Below are 18,150 nucleotides of genomic sequence, written 5' to 3' on the forward strand. Positions count from 1 at the left end.
TCTGTTGCATCCTCCTATTTGTCCGTCATGTCCATTAGGCTGTCCTCACAGTGCACGACACAGTTGCCCAGAAGAGTTTCGACCCTGTGCTGCCGCCATTGCCCGACGACCTGGATGATGGACTGGAGGAGGAGTCAGTAAAGATTGTGCGCCTGGTTAAGAACAAGGAGCCGCTGGTTGGTGTTTCATTCATTCTTGCCAGCAGGGCTTGCAAACTGCCCACATCCCCAGAACAACCCCTTTGCATTTTAACAGCACAGCTCTGTCCTGTGTGTTACATCATGTAACTTATATAACTAATCCAGGTTTAAATATCTGTCCATCTTCTAACCTAATCCTGCTTAGGGTCACATAGGGGCCTATCCCGGGAATAGCAGGGCGCAAGGCTGGAGTCTAACCTGGATGGGAGGCCAATCCTTATCAGGGCACAAACAAGCACACATCATACAGTAGTAGCAGATAGAGATAGTCAACATAATGTAACATTACAGAAACACAATCTCTCTTTTCCTAGGGGGCAACCATCCGTCGAGATGAGGCCACTGGTGCTATCGTAGTGGCCCGAATTATGAGGGGTGGGGCTGCAGATCGTAGTGGTAAGTAATCGGTTTCATACCAGCTCCTGGAGTGTGTGACTATAAAGCTTCTTTACAAATTATGACAAACTAACAGAAATCAAACTACTAAAGGTGAAATGGCAAACTGTCCATGCGTGTAAAAATATAATATTATTAATAATAATTCTATATAATATATAATAATATTAATAATAATAATTCTACAGCCAACACTAATGCCTCGTTTCCACCAATGCAGTGCCGGTGCTGGTGCCAGACTTTGTCTCAGTCTGGCACTGGTTCCATGCATTTCCATGGCAAAAAAATGACCCTGGGACAGAAAAAAATGACTCCAGCACGGCACCACAGAACCTTCCGTATACCTGGAAAATTCAATCCATAAATGATATGGTCAGTCTAATAACGCCGGTGCCGCAGTGAAGCAATTTTCCAGCTTATTAGTTACATTATTTTTTTATTCTGAGAAAAATGAAAGATTGAAAGAAAGATTTAATAATGAAGCAGAAATATTTCGTAGGTCGAATGAATAAAATATTTTGGCGTTTGAGTGTCGAAGAGACCATGAGGCGGGCAGAAAGTTCAGTTTTTAGCAAACGGGGAGCCTTTATAGAGAAAAAGTGGATACAGGCAATAGAGACAGCGAGATATACTTTGGAAACTTGTTTTTGGTTCTACAAAATCTATCCAAAAAATTAAATACAGATCAACCTTCACTTTGCTTTCACTACCGCCTTCGTAACGTTTATGTTCCATTCTTTTTTGAACTGGTGGAAACGCAGGCTGGTTCTCAAAAGGCACCAAGGGAAAACCAGCACCAGCTCTGTGTTGGTGGAAACGAGGCATAAGAGATGCAGTAGTAAAATGTGACTCCCATTGGAATGAACCATTCAAATGACATGATATCCCTCAGTCATTGTGTCATGAACGTTGACCGGGGAAACAGGAGCAGGGATACGAGGAAGCGGGGAATGAGGGATTTATTATAGGAACACACGAGGCAAAGCACAAGACAGACGTAAGACTTCACTGACCGGACTGGGGAAAACAAACCTAATGCAGACTTAACTACATAGGGCTAATGACTATAACAGGAAAGAGCTGGTAAACATGGGGAATCCACAAAGAGTAGATGAGGGGGCATTGCACACGTGAGAATCAGACGAGTGGGGCATGACAGGAGAGCTGTTTAGTCCCTGTGGTTACGATGGAAATGGTATCTGTTTAGAGGGGATTTTAATTTATGTGTGCATGTTTGAGATTATCCATGAGGGTATTCCTTTAAAGTACTCATAAAAATGCATTCACAGTCATTGAGCTACACCACATGCCTGTAGTCATATGCTTCGTTTTGTGTTTATTTACATGCAGATTTGTCTCAGCCGTGAGATACACTCTATTTGCTGTCCCAGATCTTGAGATCTTCCTACTAGCGCAATGTTATGAACATAGATTAAAGTGCGTGCCCTGATGTTTGATAAGACTCTCCAATAGATTTTTTGTGTTATATTTGAATTGATTACAGCAAGGAAACAACAGGTTTCATATTGCAAAGTCATAAGATCCCTAGTCTAGGGAAATTGGTGTCGTGGTCTGATTGATGGCTTTAATTTAACTTCCCGAACATACCCAGTAATCCTGTAAGTGGCTGGTTATTTGCTGCAGCCAGAAAGCAGGCCCACCCTCCTCTAAACCTTTGCTTTGGAAAATGAGCATATATTTCTCGACAGGCCTCGTGCACGTAGGAGATGAACTGCGAGAAGTAAACGGCATCCTCGTCATCCACAAGAGACCCGATGAAATCAGTCAAATTCTGGTATCGCCTTCCTACCTTTTCATTCCTTCTCATTTTGTGTGGCCAACACCAACCCCCAGACATAGTCCTTAAAAATGAATACAAACATGTGCAAGTGTCTGACATCATGGATTACAATGATTACAATTAATCCGTAATTGAATATGTTTGTCATTATAGTTTAAAGCCAATGCAATTAAGATTCAAATTATTAATTAACTAGTTATAAATTCAGAGAATTATAGGTAATTAACAGCAGTGTCATTTCTCATCCTGCTGCTGCAGTCACAGTCTCAAGGCTCTATCTCTCTCAAAATAATTCCGGCAATAAAGGAGGAGGACAGGCTGAAGGAAAGCAAGGTCTGTGATAATATGGGAGACACATGGCTGCCTGCTATCAGCTTATGCTTTATGTGCCTTTCATGTCTTAACTAGGTGTCATAAATGTATATTATGCATTTCTCTGAAGGTGGTTGCCCTCGCTATGCCATCATTATCTCTGTGTGTTATTTCTCAGGTATACATGAGGGCCCTGTTTGACTATGTGCCCTCTGAGGACAGGGCCACGCCCTGTCAGGAGGCGGGACTTCCTTTCCAGCGTGGCGACATTCTGCACGTGGTGAGCCAGGATGATGCCACGTGGTGGCAGGCCAAGCGGATGGGTGACAGCAATCTGCGTGCAGGCCTTATCCCCTCCAGACAGTTCCAGGAGAGGTAGGAATGTCTTCCTGGCCTGCTCTGCCTCTGTAAGGTACCATTTGGCATGTGTATATTTCTGTGCATTATGATGTCAATTGACCATGCAATTTGAGTGTTTCTGTAAGAAAATTAAGTTTGGTGTTCTGCATTACTGTGCCAGGAGCTTCTCTCTGTAGTCACTGATATTTCTTTGCCGTTATGAAACTGTATTTTCACTTCATGAAGTGGCTGCACTTTAATATTTGCACATTGGATGCTGCCTTCTCAGGCGATTAGCTTACAGGATGAAAATGGGGACCCTACAGAATCCCAAAGCATCCAAACCACCAGTTTGTAAGTCTTTCTCCTTAATATTTTCTTCCAATATTTAAGTTCTGAATGCATGTATGTATTTATATATGAATGCACACTATATTTCCAAAAGTATTGGGACACCTGCCTTTACTCACATATGAACTTTAATGACATCCCATTCTTAATACATAGGTTGTGGAGTTGGCCCAACCTTTGCAACTATAACAGCTTCAACTCTTCTGGGAAGGCTGTCCACAAGGTTTAGGAGTGTGTTTATGGTCATTTTTGACCATTCATCCAGGAGAGCATTTGTGAGGTCAGAGACTGACGAGAAGGCTTGGTTCGCAGTCTCCACTCTAATTCATCCCAAAGGTGTTCTATTGGGTTGAAACCAGGGCTCTGTGCAATCCAGTCAAGTTCCTCCACACCAGACTCAGTCATCCGCGTCTTTATGGGCCTTGATTTTGCACTGGGGTGCAGTTATCCTGGAACAGAAAAGGGCCTTCCCAAGACTGTTCCCACAAATTTAGAAGCAAAATCTCTTGGTATGCTGAAGCATTAAGAGTTCCTTTCGCTAAGGTGCCAACACAACCTCTGAAAAACAACCCCACACCATAATCCCCTCTCCACCAAACTTTACACTTGGCACAATGCTGTCAGGAGAGTACTGTTCTCCTGGCAACAACCAAAACCAGACTCGTCCATCGGATTGCCAGACAGATAAGCGTGATTTGTCACTCCAGAGGAAACGTCTCCACTGCTCTAGAGTCCAGTGGCTGCGTGCTATATACCACTGCATCAACGCTTTGCATTGTGCTTGGTGAGGTAAGGCTTTGATGCAGTTGCTCTTCCATGGAAACCCATTCCATGAAGTTCTCTATGTACTGCTTTTGAGCTAATCTGAAGGCCACATGAAGTTTGGAGGTCTGTAGCTATTGACTCTGCAGACAGTTGACGACTCTGCACACTGTGCGCCTCAGCATGCGTTGTCTCCGGTCTGTGATTTTACGTGGCCCACCACTTCATGGCTGAGTTACTGTTGTTCCCAATTGCTTCCACTTTGAAATAACACCACTAACAGTTGACCGTGGAATATTTAGTAGTAGGGGTGTAACCATATGGTACTGGGTCCACAAGAATGAGACGAGACACGATATTGAGTCCACGAGAACGAGACGATATTCTAACAGTATTTTAAGGAAAAATATTACTGGAAAGCAGCCTTTGATTAATTTGAAAGACAAAAAATGCCAAATAATGCAGATGTATGGTGAAATGTGTTAAATAATCACCATCACCATATGCAGTAAAGAACAGAAAAAATATCTAGCACCATAAAATGTTTCACCACAAACTCAAATGACAGGTGTCTCTAGTATTTGACTACTCAATTGAACATAAAATACAATATAAATAAAACAATGTAAATAACAAACATAAAACTTTTTTTTTTCTTCACTGGTGCAGTGGATTTAAGTAAAGAGCTATGATGATGCTGCAAATGGCTTTGCACAGTAGTAGCGTTAGCCGCGGTGTACGGCATTATTTTTCAGCAGTGCTTACAGATGGTTCATATTTTGTCTGTCACCATGTTAGAGAAATATGTACTTTTTTTATTGTCATTTTGCTAGATGCCATTTAGAAATAACACCCAGCAGCAGCTTTATCTTACTTTGGCAATAGCACTTCTTAAGAACTGTCGCTTGAATATTTGAATATTTTGAATATACATGGTGATAAACAATGTTGAATGTTATTTGCATATCCTGTTTGTGTACCTCAATAAAAGATACTGCGAGGGGAGTTCCTCCTTCGAAGTTGGCTGAGTTCGACTGAGAGGCTGACACCTCGAAGTCAGGACCGGACTTCCCTTGCAGCAAGTAAAAAGTCATCACAGCTGTCTGTGTTGTTCTGTGTTCAGAGACTGGTTGGTTTCCAGCGTATCTTTAGAAGAAGATAACCCTAACACACCCTTTCACCGTTTATATTTCTACCGGTTACCCAAAATGCTGCCACACAAAAGATTTAAAAGTGTCTGGGGCATCTACTATGGTAATTTCGTCAGACGCCAACATGCTTAGAGCAGCTGATTTGCAGCGTCTTCGCAGGACCGCTTTTCACTCCGACGAGAAATATCGTCATGTTGTATTATCGCGAGATCTCGTGACACCCCTATTTAATAGATTGGAAATTTCACAAATGGACTTTTTGCACCAGTGGCATCCTATCACAGTAGCACGCTTGAATTTACTGAGCATCTGAGAGCAACCCATTCTTTTGCAAATGTTTGCAGAAGCAGTCTGCATGTCTAGGTGCTTCATGTTATACACCTGTGGCTATGAAAGTGATTAGAACACCTGAATTCAATGATTTGGAGGGGTATCCCAATACTTTTGCCAATATAGTGTATGTGTGTATGTACATATGTGTATTTAATCTATAGAAGCGTTCATAGAAACCTGCTCACACACAGTAGGTGTGTTACAGATAAGAAACAGAGACATAAACTGAACAGTATACTGGAGGTGTGATGCGCAGGTGTAAAGGGGGCGAAAGGGTATAACAGCCAAGCAGACCAGACTGTCACTGGCCAATGAAAAGGACAGACTAATGGAATGTAAGCAGAGAGGCTAGTTGTGTGCTTGGGGTCACAGTGACCATAGTAAATCATTTAATCTCGTATTAATCTGATAAAGCAAGTGTTTGACAATCTGCTGGATTTATCCCAAAGCTGGGTCTCCAGAATAATTCTTCTTCCCCATTCTGGCCTTTTTTGTGAGGCAGAGAAACTGACATGTGACTTAAACCTAAACTTAAATCTAAATCATAGAAGGACAGATTCCCTGAGTAATCTTCTGTTGATTACTCAGAGCAATGATACTGATACTGACTTGGTAGTGACTGACCTCGTGAGAGTGGCCAGATGAGGCATGCATCATGAGCGGTCTGCACCTGCGACTTGGCAGGCCAGCACTGGGGAAAGCGATAGGGCGCTTGTGGACAGGCCTTGTCTATTAGATGTGAGTGTGAGTGACGTGTTTCTCCTCACTCTTTGTACTGCTCCCTTACTGCCAACCTCAGACGACCAAGCTTGTGACAAAGGTAGGTGTGTCATCCACCAGTCATGCCATTGTTTCTCATTCATGTTCAGTGTTAAAATGCATAGCACAGGCATAATTCTTCTGGATTTCACAATGCAATATCTGGCTCATTAACATGATTCTAACGAAGAAGGTAATTGATCACTAAGTGTGACATCATTTTTTCCGCTCCTCTCTCTTGTTTGGCACTGAGTTTGCTAGCTTTGCAAGCCTCTCTCAGCCAGGCCCACATTGGCCCCTGGGGGATTCAGCACAGCCGTGGTTTATAATCCCTCCGGCTGTCTGGCAACCAGACTGGAATAGATATGCCCGTCCCTCCTGCACGTTCCAGATGGGGAAGTGAATGTCAGAAAACCTGACAGTTAAGGTCTCAGGTCACTGTCCCTAGACACCTCCCCTTACTACCATACAGTCTTTCTATTCTTCATGCTTTATGGAATTTTACATATTTTATCCTTCTCCTCTATAATCTGTATCACTATGTCCTTGGCTGCCTTTTTTCCTTCCCATCTTCTTCTTATTCCTTCATTTTGTCTGGCTTTTCTTTTTGTCAAGTTATTGTGAAACTTGCTTTCGGTAAATTGTTTACAGTGATTTAATTTGCCTTAAAATAGCATTTACAGTAGTTATCAATGAAAAATGAAGTTAAACTACTAGCTAATGTGTTAGTAATTAATTTGCTGAGTGCATCTGGCTTTATCCATATTGAAAAATGCTATAAATGCATAGAAGTGCAAAACTAGAACAAGTGAGAATATATCTGAAAACTGCAGTGGCACTGAGATTTGGTGAAGTGGGCAGTCGTCACACCCTGAATCGTCACACCTGTCGCAGGCTCCTTGACATTCTCCAGGCGACTGACACGCACACTCTCCCTCCTGATGCTGAGGCTGTATTTCCTCAGATTGCAGCTGGAGTTAGTCTGCTGTAAGAGTCCCACCTCTGTTGATTCAGACTGCAGCAGATCCCATTGTACTGGCCTCCCGGTCCTTGAGCCCCCCTCCATGCCCCCAGATGTGTCTCTTGTCCCTGCTCTTCTCCTGCTCCTCTTCCCATAGCATTCCTGGAGTCGGCGGCCCCCCCACTCTCGTCTCCCAATGCATTGGCATGTCCTTGTGGTTTCTTACCCTCTGCTCTCCCCCTGTCCCCCCTCCCTCGCCTTCCTGCAGAGGACTGTGACTGTGAGGGCTATTTCAATGGACAGTACATAGGTGAGAGCATGCATCATGTGTATCGTCTCAGTTCACATGCAGATCACAGCTGGGGTTATGCAATGCAACAAACGGGCTACTTTAGGGGGGGATTGTAAATAGTTGAGGGGGGGGGTGTCTGCAACTGGGGGGAATTGGCATGTTCAGTATGCAGTATATCAGTACAACATACCCCAGCACTAACTATATGAGGTAATTTGACTCAGACTAAAAGTCAAAGGCAGAATTCGCTGTCTGTAACAGCGTTTTTTCCTGGCTCATGTTTTATGCCGAAAAGAAATAATTGCATAGTTACTGTCATTTATTTTTAATTAGAGAAGCAGAAATGATTAGACAGTGGAGTGAGTGTGTCACTTATTGTCATTTCATTAACATTTGGCAGTATTGCACCTTAATTTCCAAACTCAAATTCTGTTTTATCAAAAAAATGGTCTTTTTCGCTGCCATTCAAAACAGGAGCATAATGTCCACTTTGCTCCTTCTTTCTGACCAATCAAAATCCTTTTTATGCCACCAAGATGTCTGAGACATAGCCCTGGGGACTGTTCACATGATGTAACCCTAAAATGAGCTGAGTACCGCTGGGATTCTTGCTGACGCTTGCCTGCTTTTGGCCACAATTCAGACATCTAACAGGCACTACTCTGATGCTTACAGCACATTTGCAACATTGCACTTGGAAATCCAGTCATGGTGGGGAGTAAATTTATCAGCATCAGCATAACATATGTAATTGTGGATTTATAAGGTGAACCCACATTAAATCCACTGAGCTCTGTGTCAATGGGAGGCTTCATATTAAGCTCATTTTGATAGAGGAATGCTGCAAATCTCCCTAAAAAGGTATTAAAAAAAGACACCAGCAGGGTTGCAACTGTGTCCCTAAATCACTTGTAAGAGAGGTGAGCTTTGACAATATGTCTCCAGCTTAAAGAACCTCGCCCACGCCTGCACCACTGCCAGCTCTCTGACCATCCATGACTACTCTGCTGGTGTCTCTGGGAGCTTCTGCCTCTGCCAAGAGTCCCCAGGGGCCTCTGCCACAGGCCCGTCGCACGGTCCATCCAGCATGCCTGCCCCTTTTCCATTTAGAGGCGTACTCCTAGCTGTGTCATGCTCTAATGACAGTTACAGTTTCTCCAAAGTGTAAAAGAGTCCCACGATCCTGTAGAGAAGCTCTTTCCTGGGAGTTTTACACAGGTACCGTCACTCACCTTCTCCAGCACCACCAGAGCCTTTTCCAGACTCTCCTGGCTATAGAAAATGTCCTAGGTTCTGCTCACGTTTCAATGCGTTTCATATGAAAATTTATCAAATTGTTCATTTTTATTAATCAGTTACACAACATATCACTGTTTTTATTCATAAATTTTTAAGTTCTGCTTCAGCATATAACTATTTTAAAAAACAAAAGGAAATGGCAGACCAGTACATATTTGTCTAGTTACAAATCACAATGATCTTTGTAAACCTCTGTATATCATATATCTTGTAGCCTTCAGTTCATCATGTGTCAGCATCTGTTTTCTGTCCTTAAGCTGGCCTCAGGAGAAGCTTCCGTCTGAGCCGCAAGGATCGACATGGAGAATCCCGCCCCCCAGAGTCTGCCGAGCCGGAGCTGCTGACCTATGAAGAGGTGATGCGGGACCAGCGGCGCCATGGCGACAGACCATGTCTGGTGGTGCTCATTGGTAAGATGGGCACATGGGCATCTGTTAATTATCTCCGCCTTGACATTTAATATTATGTAATGTATTACATTACAGTTACAATAACAATTTTTTCCAGGGTGGGAGTGAGTTTGGGTGCCAGCCCTTTCCCCTTTCACCCCCCCTATGAGCAGTCCTGTCCAGTAGTAGTTCTGCTCCCTGTAATAAAGTGAAAATTTAAATTGCCAGGTAAAAACTGTTACCTTTACATTAGAGTCGATTTTCAAAGTGATTCTGTTTGGATGAAAAAAATCATTGATTGTTTCTCAATATGCATACTTGACTATATTTGCGTTCTCATGTACCTGTTTTATGTCACCGTCCATTGCCAAAGACCATTTCCAATATTAAGAACAGAAGTACAGTGAATAGTAAAAATCCCCAAATGTTGTTCTTACCCTGTCCGAAATTTCAAAAATACATCAGTTGCAACCTCGCCGAGCAAGACCAATCCCATGATTCATTGCACCCCAAGTTCGGTCTTGGGAGCCAAGTTAGCAAGACTGGTCTTGCCAACACCACAAGTACGATCTTTGTTCTTGGTATTGAGAAACACCCCAAATTTCAGCATTGATTCTCTTATTATTATTATTGGTATTGTATGCTCTCATTAAAAATCAGAACACGTTCATTTTGAAGAGTAGGAAATTCCCTCCATTCTGCACACTTTGCTTATCTAATGTGGATATAAGCAGCAATAGAAAGGGTTCAGATATCACTAGCAGGAATGATTGCACAAATGCTATTTAGTTTTATGTTTATAAACAATTTCACCTTAAACTGATCTCATGTCTGTCACATTGTTTATTATTTTTATATAAAAAATGTTTTATGGCTATTTGAGTTGCTGTTGCCTTTCTACAGTATCTGCTTAAACCAGGCTGGCCATTCTTCACTGATCTCTGCCATCAACAAAGCATTTTCACCCAGAGAACTGCTACTCATTGGATATTTTTTCATTTTCAGCTTATTCTCTATAAATCCTAAAGCTGGTTGTGTGGCAAAATGTCAGTAGAGCAGCAGTTTCTGAAATTCTCATATAAGCCCATCTGAAACCAATAGCTATGCCCAGGGATGTCAGAAGCATTTTGAATGTGGGGGGGGGGGGACACTGACATAAAACTAATATTTTATGTTAAATGTGGGGGGTCCAAACTAATAATTATGAAGATTTAATGGCGGTAACGCCCATGACTATGCCACATTCAAAGTCAGTTAAATCAGCTTTATTTCCCATTCTGGAGTTTAATGTGAACATTAACTAATGCTTCTAAGCTGTACCTGCATGATTTTATACATTATGCTACTAACATATGATTGCCTATATTTGCTTCAATGAGCAGTTGAATGGGTGTACCTAATAAAGTGGCCTCTGAGTGCATATTATGAACTATGCAAACAAGAACTACTTGCCTTTGAATATTAAAAATTTATGCTTTCCTATTCTGTTACTACTCATGACTCTGCAAGTTCTCTGTCTGGAATCCAGCCATGCAGAGCTGATACACAAGGCTCTTCCTACCTGCTGCAATGTGGTATTTTGGGCCAAGATTTGAGTGGGTCTGCTACTGAAAGATGGCATTAAAGCTAAGGTTAAAGCACTGGCTGCTTGGTACCAGAGGATAGTAAATTCCCTTTGACAACAGCGTAATGCTCGGGCACCGGGTCGGTTTGAGAGCAGATGGTCTGCAGCAGACTCTGTGAACCCCTGCAGGTTCCCTGGGCGCACGGATCAATGAGCTGAAGCAGAAGGTGGTTGCAGAGAACCCCCAGCGCTATGGAGTGGCCGTGCCGCGTGAGTGTCCGCCTGCACTGCGGGATCCACACCGCAGGGCCTGCATCGTGGGATCTGTACCAAAGCCCATATGTACCAATCAGTGAAGGCAGTGACAGTTAGACAGAGGCTGTTCACTCTGTGTGTCCTTCGCTTTACATCATTTGTTCACTCTCGAGTTGGCAGGAGAATGGCAATTTAAAAAAAATAAAATCTGGAAATCGCTGCATCACCGTCAAAATGTACCCACACTGTTCCCTAGAAAATCCTCAATTTGAGGGCAGAAGCAGGAGGTGCAAATGCTCTACTTTGCTAGTCTTTATGAGAAAATAAATGACAGCTTTTGAGTACGGCCCCATTTAACAAGAAGATTTATGACTTTCAAATTTAAAAAGTAAAAAAAAATGTTTATTTACCAGTCTAGATTGTTTTTCCACATTTAAATTATGCAAGTAAAGGTTGATTACTGGAGGTTGATTCACATATCCATTTACAAAGAAGGTTGGTCGATACTGGAAAAGTTACATTTGGTTTTGACTGTGCATTTCATTATGCTAATATTTATGTTAGTTTGCTATCAAAAGAGTATTGTTAAATTATATGTATGGATCTATCTATGCAGCTATTAAAAAGGTTGTGGTGTGGTTCGTACACACACACACATGCACAGCCTAAAATAGTTACCATTTGAGTACCATGCATATTCCACCATAGCACTTAATTTTGATCCTTTGCCTTTTGTTGTGGCTTTGGTTAAAATCCCCACTTGTAAAACACTGTGAAGAAATCCTCTAATCCTGCTTTTGCTTTTATATCCTCCACAGACACAACCAGGCCTAAGAAAAGCCATGAGAAGGAAGGGGTGGAATATCACTTTGTATCTAAACAAGCCTTCGAGGCAGATGTACAGAGCAATAAGTGAGTTGGCTTTACTAATCCTTGAATTCTCTGACTTTTGATGACATTACATTGTATGTTAATGGATCCAGTTCTGTTGTGCTGTAAAACATCTGTCCTGCATCACAGTTCTGGGGCTACATTGTTCTGCCTAGATTTATTGAGCATGGAGAATACAAGGAAAACCTATATGGTACAAGTCTGGAGGCGATTCGCAGCGTACTGGCCAGGAATAAGCTCTGTTTGGTGGACGTACAGCCAGACGTAAGTGTAACTCACCTATAAACTTTAATGTCATTAATTTTATTTGGTTGATCTCCTCCATTGACTAGTGACATTTTTTTCTGTTAATCCATGTTTTCGTAAAACGTACCATATCCCACTGAACAGCCAAAGCAGCTTGGCGTTATGACTTTTTGATTCTGTTTCATATCCTTCCTCATGACCTAGATGAGTCACCACCATGACACAAATGGCCTGTCTGATGACTGGTCCCGTGCTGCTCTGCTAAAGAGACTTAACACATGCTACTTCCCTTTGCCCCCTTTTGAGTGTTGGTGACATTGAAACATTTAGCATTATCATTGGTTTTTCCCTCGCATTCAGTAGTACTCAGTAGTGAAATAAGTGTGTGCAGACTGAGATAGAGAACTGCAACCTTGAGTATTATTTTTTCCTGCAGCATAAATCCACCCATGTTGGTGGTCTGAGTCATCCAGGTACTCACAGTGGAGGGCTTGGGCCATGTTGGCGTGTCTGATTTCTTTCTTTCTAGGTGGGAGGTGCTTGTGCTGAGTACATGGGTATAATTTTTGGAGGGAGGGAGTGGTTATGCTCACATCCATATCGGGAGAAAAATTGTCCTCATCAAATAATACAGATTAAGTCTGTGCAGATGGCTGTGGCAGTCACAAAGGCAATGGGCCTCTGAGGCTAATCCATTCATTTTCCACCCATCTATCCATTTTATATACTGCTTGTCCTATGCAGAGTCACTGCAGTCTGGAACCTATCCTGGAAGCTATAGGTACAAGGCAGGGAATAACAAAGGCCAGGGCACCAGCCCGTCACAGGACACACACCATAGGCAATTTAGAAACTCCCAGCTACATTTGCCAAAGTACATGGCTTTGGACTGGGGGAGGATACCAGAGGAAGCTTGCTATCTCTGCAGACATATAGACATACAGACGGGGTGTGGTACTCAAACCCTGGAGCTATGAGGCTACAGTTACACACTCAGCCACCAGGGGCACTAAGACTAAGACTAATGATAATATAAATCAGGGGTCTCCAACGCCGGTCCTGGAGAGCTACTCTCCAGTAGGTTTTCTATACTACCCTTCTGATGAGCCACACCTGTTTCTTCTATTTGCTTGAGAGCAGGTGTGGCTCATCAGAAGCCAGGTATAATAGAAAACCTACTGGATAGTAGCTCCCCAGGACTGGAGTTAGAGACCCCTGATATAAATAATACATTTCAATAGCAAACTGTGAAAACCCTGGCATCTCCACAACCCCAATAACGCAGTCTTGGTTTCTGTCTCTCAGGCTTTGAAGATTCTGCGCATGCCAGAGTTTAGGCCCTATGTGATCTTCGTGAGGCCCCGGATCCCAGAGGGCCGGCGTCGTCGCAGTGCTGCCACATCGCCGGGGCCAGGAGAGCCTGGCCGTATCACGGTGAGACTGGCATGGAAGCCACAAGGTTGCACAGTTCAGGGCTCTACTGCCGTATGTTTGAGCAAACGATTCGATCAAAACAGATTGAGCAGAGGTGGGCAAACTTTTTGGCCTAAGGGCCAAGAAAATTAATTTAATAGTAAGGTGGGCCACATCTGTAACAGAAAGTGTTATATAAATGGATTTGGCAAAAAATCCAGTTCTTCAAGAAGAGATAATTAAAAATCGATTTTTAAATATCAGTTTACACATAGCTTACTCAAATTACGTTGGTCACATTTGTTACTTCTAATATATTTAACCAGCTGCACATACATTTTGCTAAGGGATTGACATGTGCGAGTCTAGCATAGTGTAGCTATGGACGATATCCCTGATTTTCATTTCAATCCCATTCGATCCAATATGAAGGCTGGTATTGCTATCTTGTGTGCAGTATATGTAAATATACTGGATATATCAGAAAAAAAAATCACAATGTAATATTTAGATTTTTTGCAATGAATATTGTGATATTTATAAAACAAAAAAATCTGAGAAATTTACCCAAAATAAGTTGGTAGGGATGCTGTGAGCTGTGCCAATCAACGCAAAGTGGCGACAAAAAACTAACTTTGTTGAATATCCTCTCTGTGAAGCTCAATATATTTCCATGCAGTGAAAGACGAATGTCTTTCTGTTACCAGTTCTTGTTCGTTTTCTTCTCCACTCAAATTTGTCAAATTTCTGACAAACGCATCCAGACTGTGTATGAGTGTCTCCAACAGCAAGGAAGAAAATGACTGTCAAGGGCTTGGAGAGCGCATGCAAAAACAGAAGCAGTAAACTCTAGGCTGATTTTTTTTACATATACTACATAAAAATTAAAACTGCAGAGCTTGTGAAGTTTTGTTTCCTAAAACAATAAAAAATGTTTTAACATAACTTATTGATGGTCTCAACCCAGCTGACTATTGTGGTTCATGTAATATACATAAAAATTGGTACGTCGTTATGTTTTATATAGTGGCCTGTAACCCAGCATTGTAGCGTACAGCCCATATATATGCTTACATTCATTATCAAGTAGACCACCTCTTTATGCTAACAGCAAAGAAGTCGAATCATGCAACTTCATGCCCTAATAGATGGTAAAGTAACCGCTGCAGTATACTCAGGAAGGTACTGTAGCTAGCAATACAAAGTTGTGCAGTAGCTTAAATAATCAGATCTGCTACAGATGCTTAGTAATATTTCACCTTTAAATTTGTCAGCTAGCTAAGAATATAAAATTAGTAGTTAATGAGAATTGTCTAATTTAAAAACACACTTTAATAGGCTTTGGCGGTACTAGCCGTGTAAATCAATATATCTGAACTCTTGAAATAAAATAAATGAATATAAATATCTTTCTAAGCAGGATAAATCACTCAAAATCGTTGAGTTGTCTTTTGTGCTGCTTTATATTTTGTCTCATGGTAAGAATTTGATTATGCTGTATATTACATTATATATATTTAGGAGACACATTTACCCATAGCGGGGGTGGCATGGTGGTGCAGCTGTTGCCTCACACCTCTGGGACCTGGGTTCGAGTCTCCGCCTGGGTTACATGTGTGAGGAGTTTGCATGTTCTCCCCATGTCGTCGTGGGGTTTCCTCCGGGTGCTCTGGTTTCCCCCCACAGTCCAAAGACATGCTGAGGCTAATTGGAGTTGCTAAATTGCCCATAGGCGTGCATGTGTGAGTGAAAGGTATGTGAGTGTGCCCTGCAATGGGCTGGCCCCCATCCTGCGTTGTTCCCTGCCTCGTGCTCATTGCTTCCGGATAGGCTCCGGACCCCCCGCGACCCAGTAGGATAAGTGGTTTGGAAAATGGATGGATGGATGGATGGATGGATTTACCCATAGCCATGTACATTTGAGAAAGCAGCGTCAGAAAGGTCCTGGAGCAATTAACAGTGAAATTACTGTCCCAGCCACAGGATTTCAACTGGCGTCCTTCAAGTCATGGGCACAGAGCCCACTCACAGAACCACATACCCTGTGTTCTATATGTGACTTTGGGTGAGTTTGCTGAAGCCTTCTTAACGCTACGTCATTCGTGATTTCTATCTTTTAACACAGAACTTAATAATGACGTAGCATTAAGAAGGCTTTGGGAAACTCACCCTTTACTTAAGGCTTTTAGACTAACCTCTCTCTTTCCTGCTAAGGATGACCTTCAGGAGATGCGTCAGTCAGCACAGCTAATTGACCAGCAGTATGGCCACCTGGTGGACCAGATCCTGGTCAAGGAAGACTCAGCCAGTGCCTGCGCAGAGTTACGGATTATTCTCGAGCGGCTGGAGCGTGAGCCACAGTGGGTGCCTGTCAGCTGGGTGAAAACCTAGTTGCTAAATGCGGGCCCAGGTATGCCATTGCACCACATCCCCTGATCCCTTTGCCAGTCACATTTCCATCGTACCCAGTGACTCTAATGAAACCTGGCTGAAAGAAGTAGCCACTGACAACTCAATCTATCATCGGGCCATGAGGGTTCAAGCACAGTGAAAACAGCCCAGCTCTAAAGATCTAACAGCAGCAATTCTTCGGCTGTGTGACATCTAACTGCACCTAACTGTCTGTTTTGTGACAAAGATGTACAGCTCTGTGGTGATTTGACAATATTCCCTGGTTGTGTGTACTCTATTGGTGATGTCATGCCTGACAGAACAGTTCTGTCAGTCACTCTTGTGCTTAGTTTTTTAGGGCTCCATTATTTCCATTTCTTATCGCACATTCACTGTTCTGATTTGCTGCCATTTGTTAATCCATTTGTATTGTGCTATTTGTTCTCTCAGTGATGCTGCTGGAATGAGTCGTGTTTTTATGTAATCTTCAGTGTTCGATGGGTTACGAAGAACATTAAACAGACCTGTCCTGTCCCAGTAACTCAGTAGCAGAATTAAGAAACTGAGGTGATGGAAATCCAGCTACTGCAGTCTTTACATCTCCATTGTAGTCATCGTGAAGGTGATGTTGTTTTGCTACCATCAGACCGGAAAGGCGGGAGGTGGTTCATAACCCATTTCTGTGGATTCATTTGAAGTTATCTGAGATTTACTTTCACTCCTGAGCCTCTGAGGAGAAACTGAATTCTGACACGGACCACATGGTGCTTCGCAATCTGTCCGCCTTCCTGGAGGCCTGGCCGAGAAGAGAGTTCATGTGCTGTGTTCTTTAACGTGAAAGCAAACAAGCTGTATTCATGTAGATCTGGCAGGGAGGTTCTCCACCAACAGTGTGTTAGAGTTAGATTGTTACTTGAACATAAATGCATAACTGTAAAATGAAACAAACAGCAATACTGACTTGTAATGTGAATTCCAGTATTACTTGTTTTAAATGTGATCTGAACAAATATTTGAATTTATTTTTTTGAGGCGCATGACATCTGATAAAGGGATTGTGATGGTTTCATTTTGAAGAAGACAGATATGTAATATTTCTAATTAATACTTAATTTTGTATTAAAAGGTCTTTGGTCAATAATATGCTCATGGTGATCAGAATCTGAGTGATGATGTATATGGAAAGCTTTATGGATATTTATAATATATTATAAATATAACCATAACCAAGTCAACACCTCTGTGATATTTGTTAAGACTTCTTGATAATTCCAAAAAAGAAAAAAAAATCATCATATGTTTTGCAAGTTGGCGGTGCAGTGGTTAGCACTGTTGCGTCACACCTCTGGGACCCAGGTTCGAGTCTCCGCCTGGGTCACATGTGTGTGGAGTTTGCATGTTCTCCCCATGTCGTCGTGGGGTTTCTTCTGGGTACTCCGGCTTCCCCCCACAGTCCAAAGACATGCTGAGGTTAATTGGAGTTACTAAATTGCCCATAGGTGTGCATGTAGGAGTGAATGGTGTGTGAGTGTGCCCTGCAATGGGCTGGCCCCCCATCCTGGGTTGTTCCCTGCCTCATGCCCATTGCCTCTGGGATAGGCTCCGGACCCCCGCGACCCAGTACGATAAGCGGTTTGGAAAATGGATGGATGGATAGATGTTTTGCAAGTACTTGACCAAATCAAAAAACACTGTCACGCTCGGCCGGAACCGCTGGGCGAGTGAGTGGTCGCTCGGGCAGGCAGACAGGAAAGCAGGCAAGTAGGCAGGATTCAGGGTAAACGGGGGTTTAATGGGGAGACTCAGGACAGGAGACATCCAACGCCAACTGACAACAGCTAACATCAATGACAGACACCAAACTCCGGTAAGACATGGACTCAGACAGGTCTGGTTGAAAATAATCGGACACAGCTGGGTATGATCGGGGAAGCACACGTGGATAATCAGGGAGGCGTGGCACACATGAGGATCGTACGAGCCGGGTATGACATACACAGTCTTGGATCCTAAAATTTGTATGCATAATATTTCAGTATGATTTG

The 18,150-nt window shown here is 42.7% G+C and overlaps 1 protein-coding gene across 4 annotated transcripts in view; it reads left to right on the forward strand.

Moving 5' to 3' along the window:
• The window catches only part of LOC125741785 (MAGUK p55 subfamily member 3-like), a 36,848-nt gene extending 19,512 nt beyond the window's left edge, over window positions 1-17,336 (forward strand). For all 4 annotated transcript variants that reach the window (XM_049013126.1, XM_049013128.1, XM_049013127.1 and 1 more), the window contains exons 6-19: window positions 39-176; window positions 515-596; window positions 2,306-2,391; window positions 2,656-2,730; window positions 2,888-3,084; window positions 3,338-3,402; window positions 6,445-6,465; window positions 7,634-7,675; window positions 9,214-9,366; window positions 11,099-11,179; window positions 11,983-12,076; window positions 12,211-12,319; window positions 13,607-13,735; window positions 15,929-17,336. In XM_049013126.1, coding sequence (XP_048869083.1) covers window positions 39-176; window positions 515-596; window positions 2,306-2,391; window positions 2,656-2,730; window positions 2,888-3,084; window positions 3,338-3,402; window positions 6,445-6,465; window positions 7,634-7,675; window positions 9,214-9,366; window positions 11,099-11,179; window positions 11,983-12,076; window positions 12,211-12,319; window positions 13,607-13,735; window positions 15,929-16,105 — 1,449 coding nt within the window. In that variant the 3' untranslated portion in view covers window positions 16,106-17,336. The remainder of the gene's footprint in view (window positions 1-38; window positions 177-514; window positions 597-2,305; window positions 2,392-2,655; window positions 2,731-2,887; window positions 3,085-3,337; window positions 3,403-6,444; window positions 6,466-7,633; window positions 7,676-9,213; window positions 9,367-11,098; window positions 11,180-11,982; window positions 12,077-12,210; window positions 12,320-13,606; window positions 13,736-15,928) is intronic.
• The last annotated feature ends 814 nt before the right edge of the window (window positions 17,337-18,150 follow it).

The sequence above is a fragment of the Brienomyrus brachyistius genome, chromosome 5 (assembly GCF_023856365.1).
Source record: "Brienomyrus brachyistius isolate T26 chromosome 5, BBRACH_0.4, whole genome shotgun sequence".
Lineage (NCBI taxonomy): Eukaryota > Metazoa > Chordata > Actinopteri > Osteoglossiformes > Mormyridae > Brienomyrus > Brienomyrus brachyistius.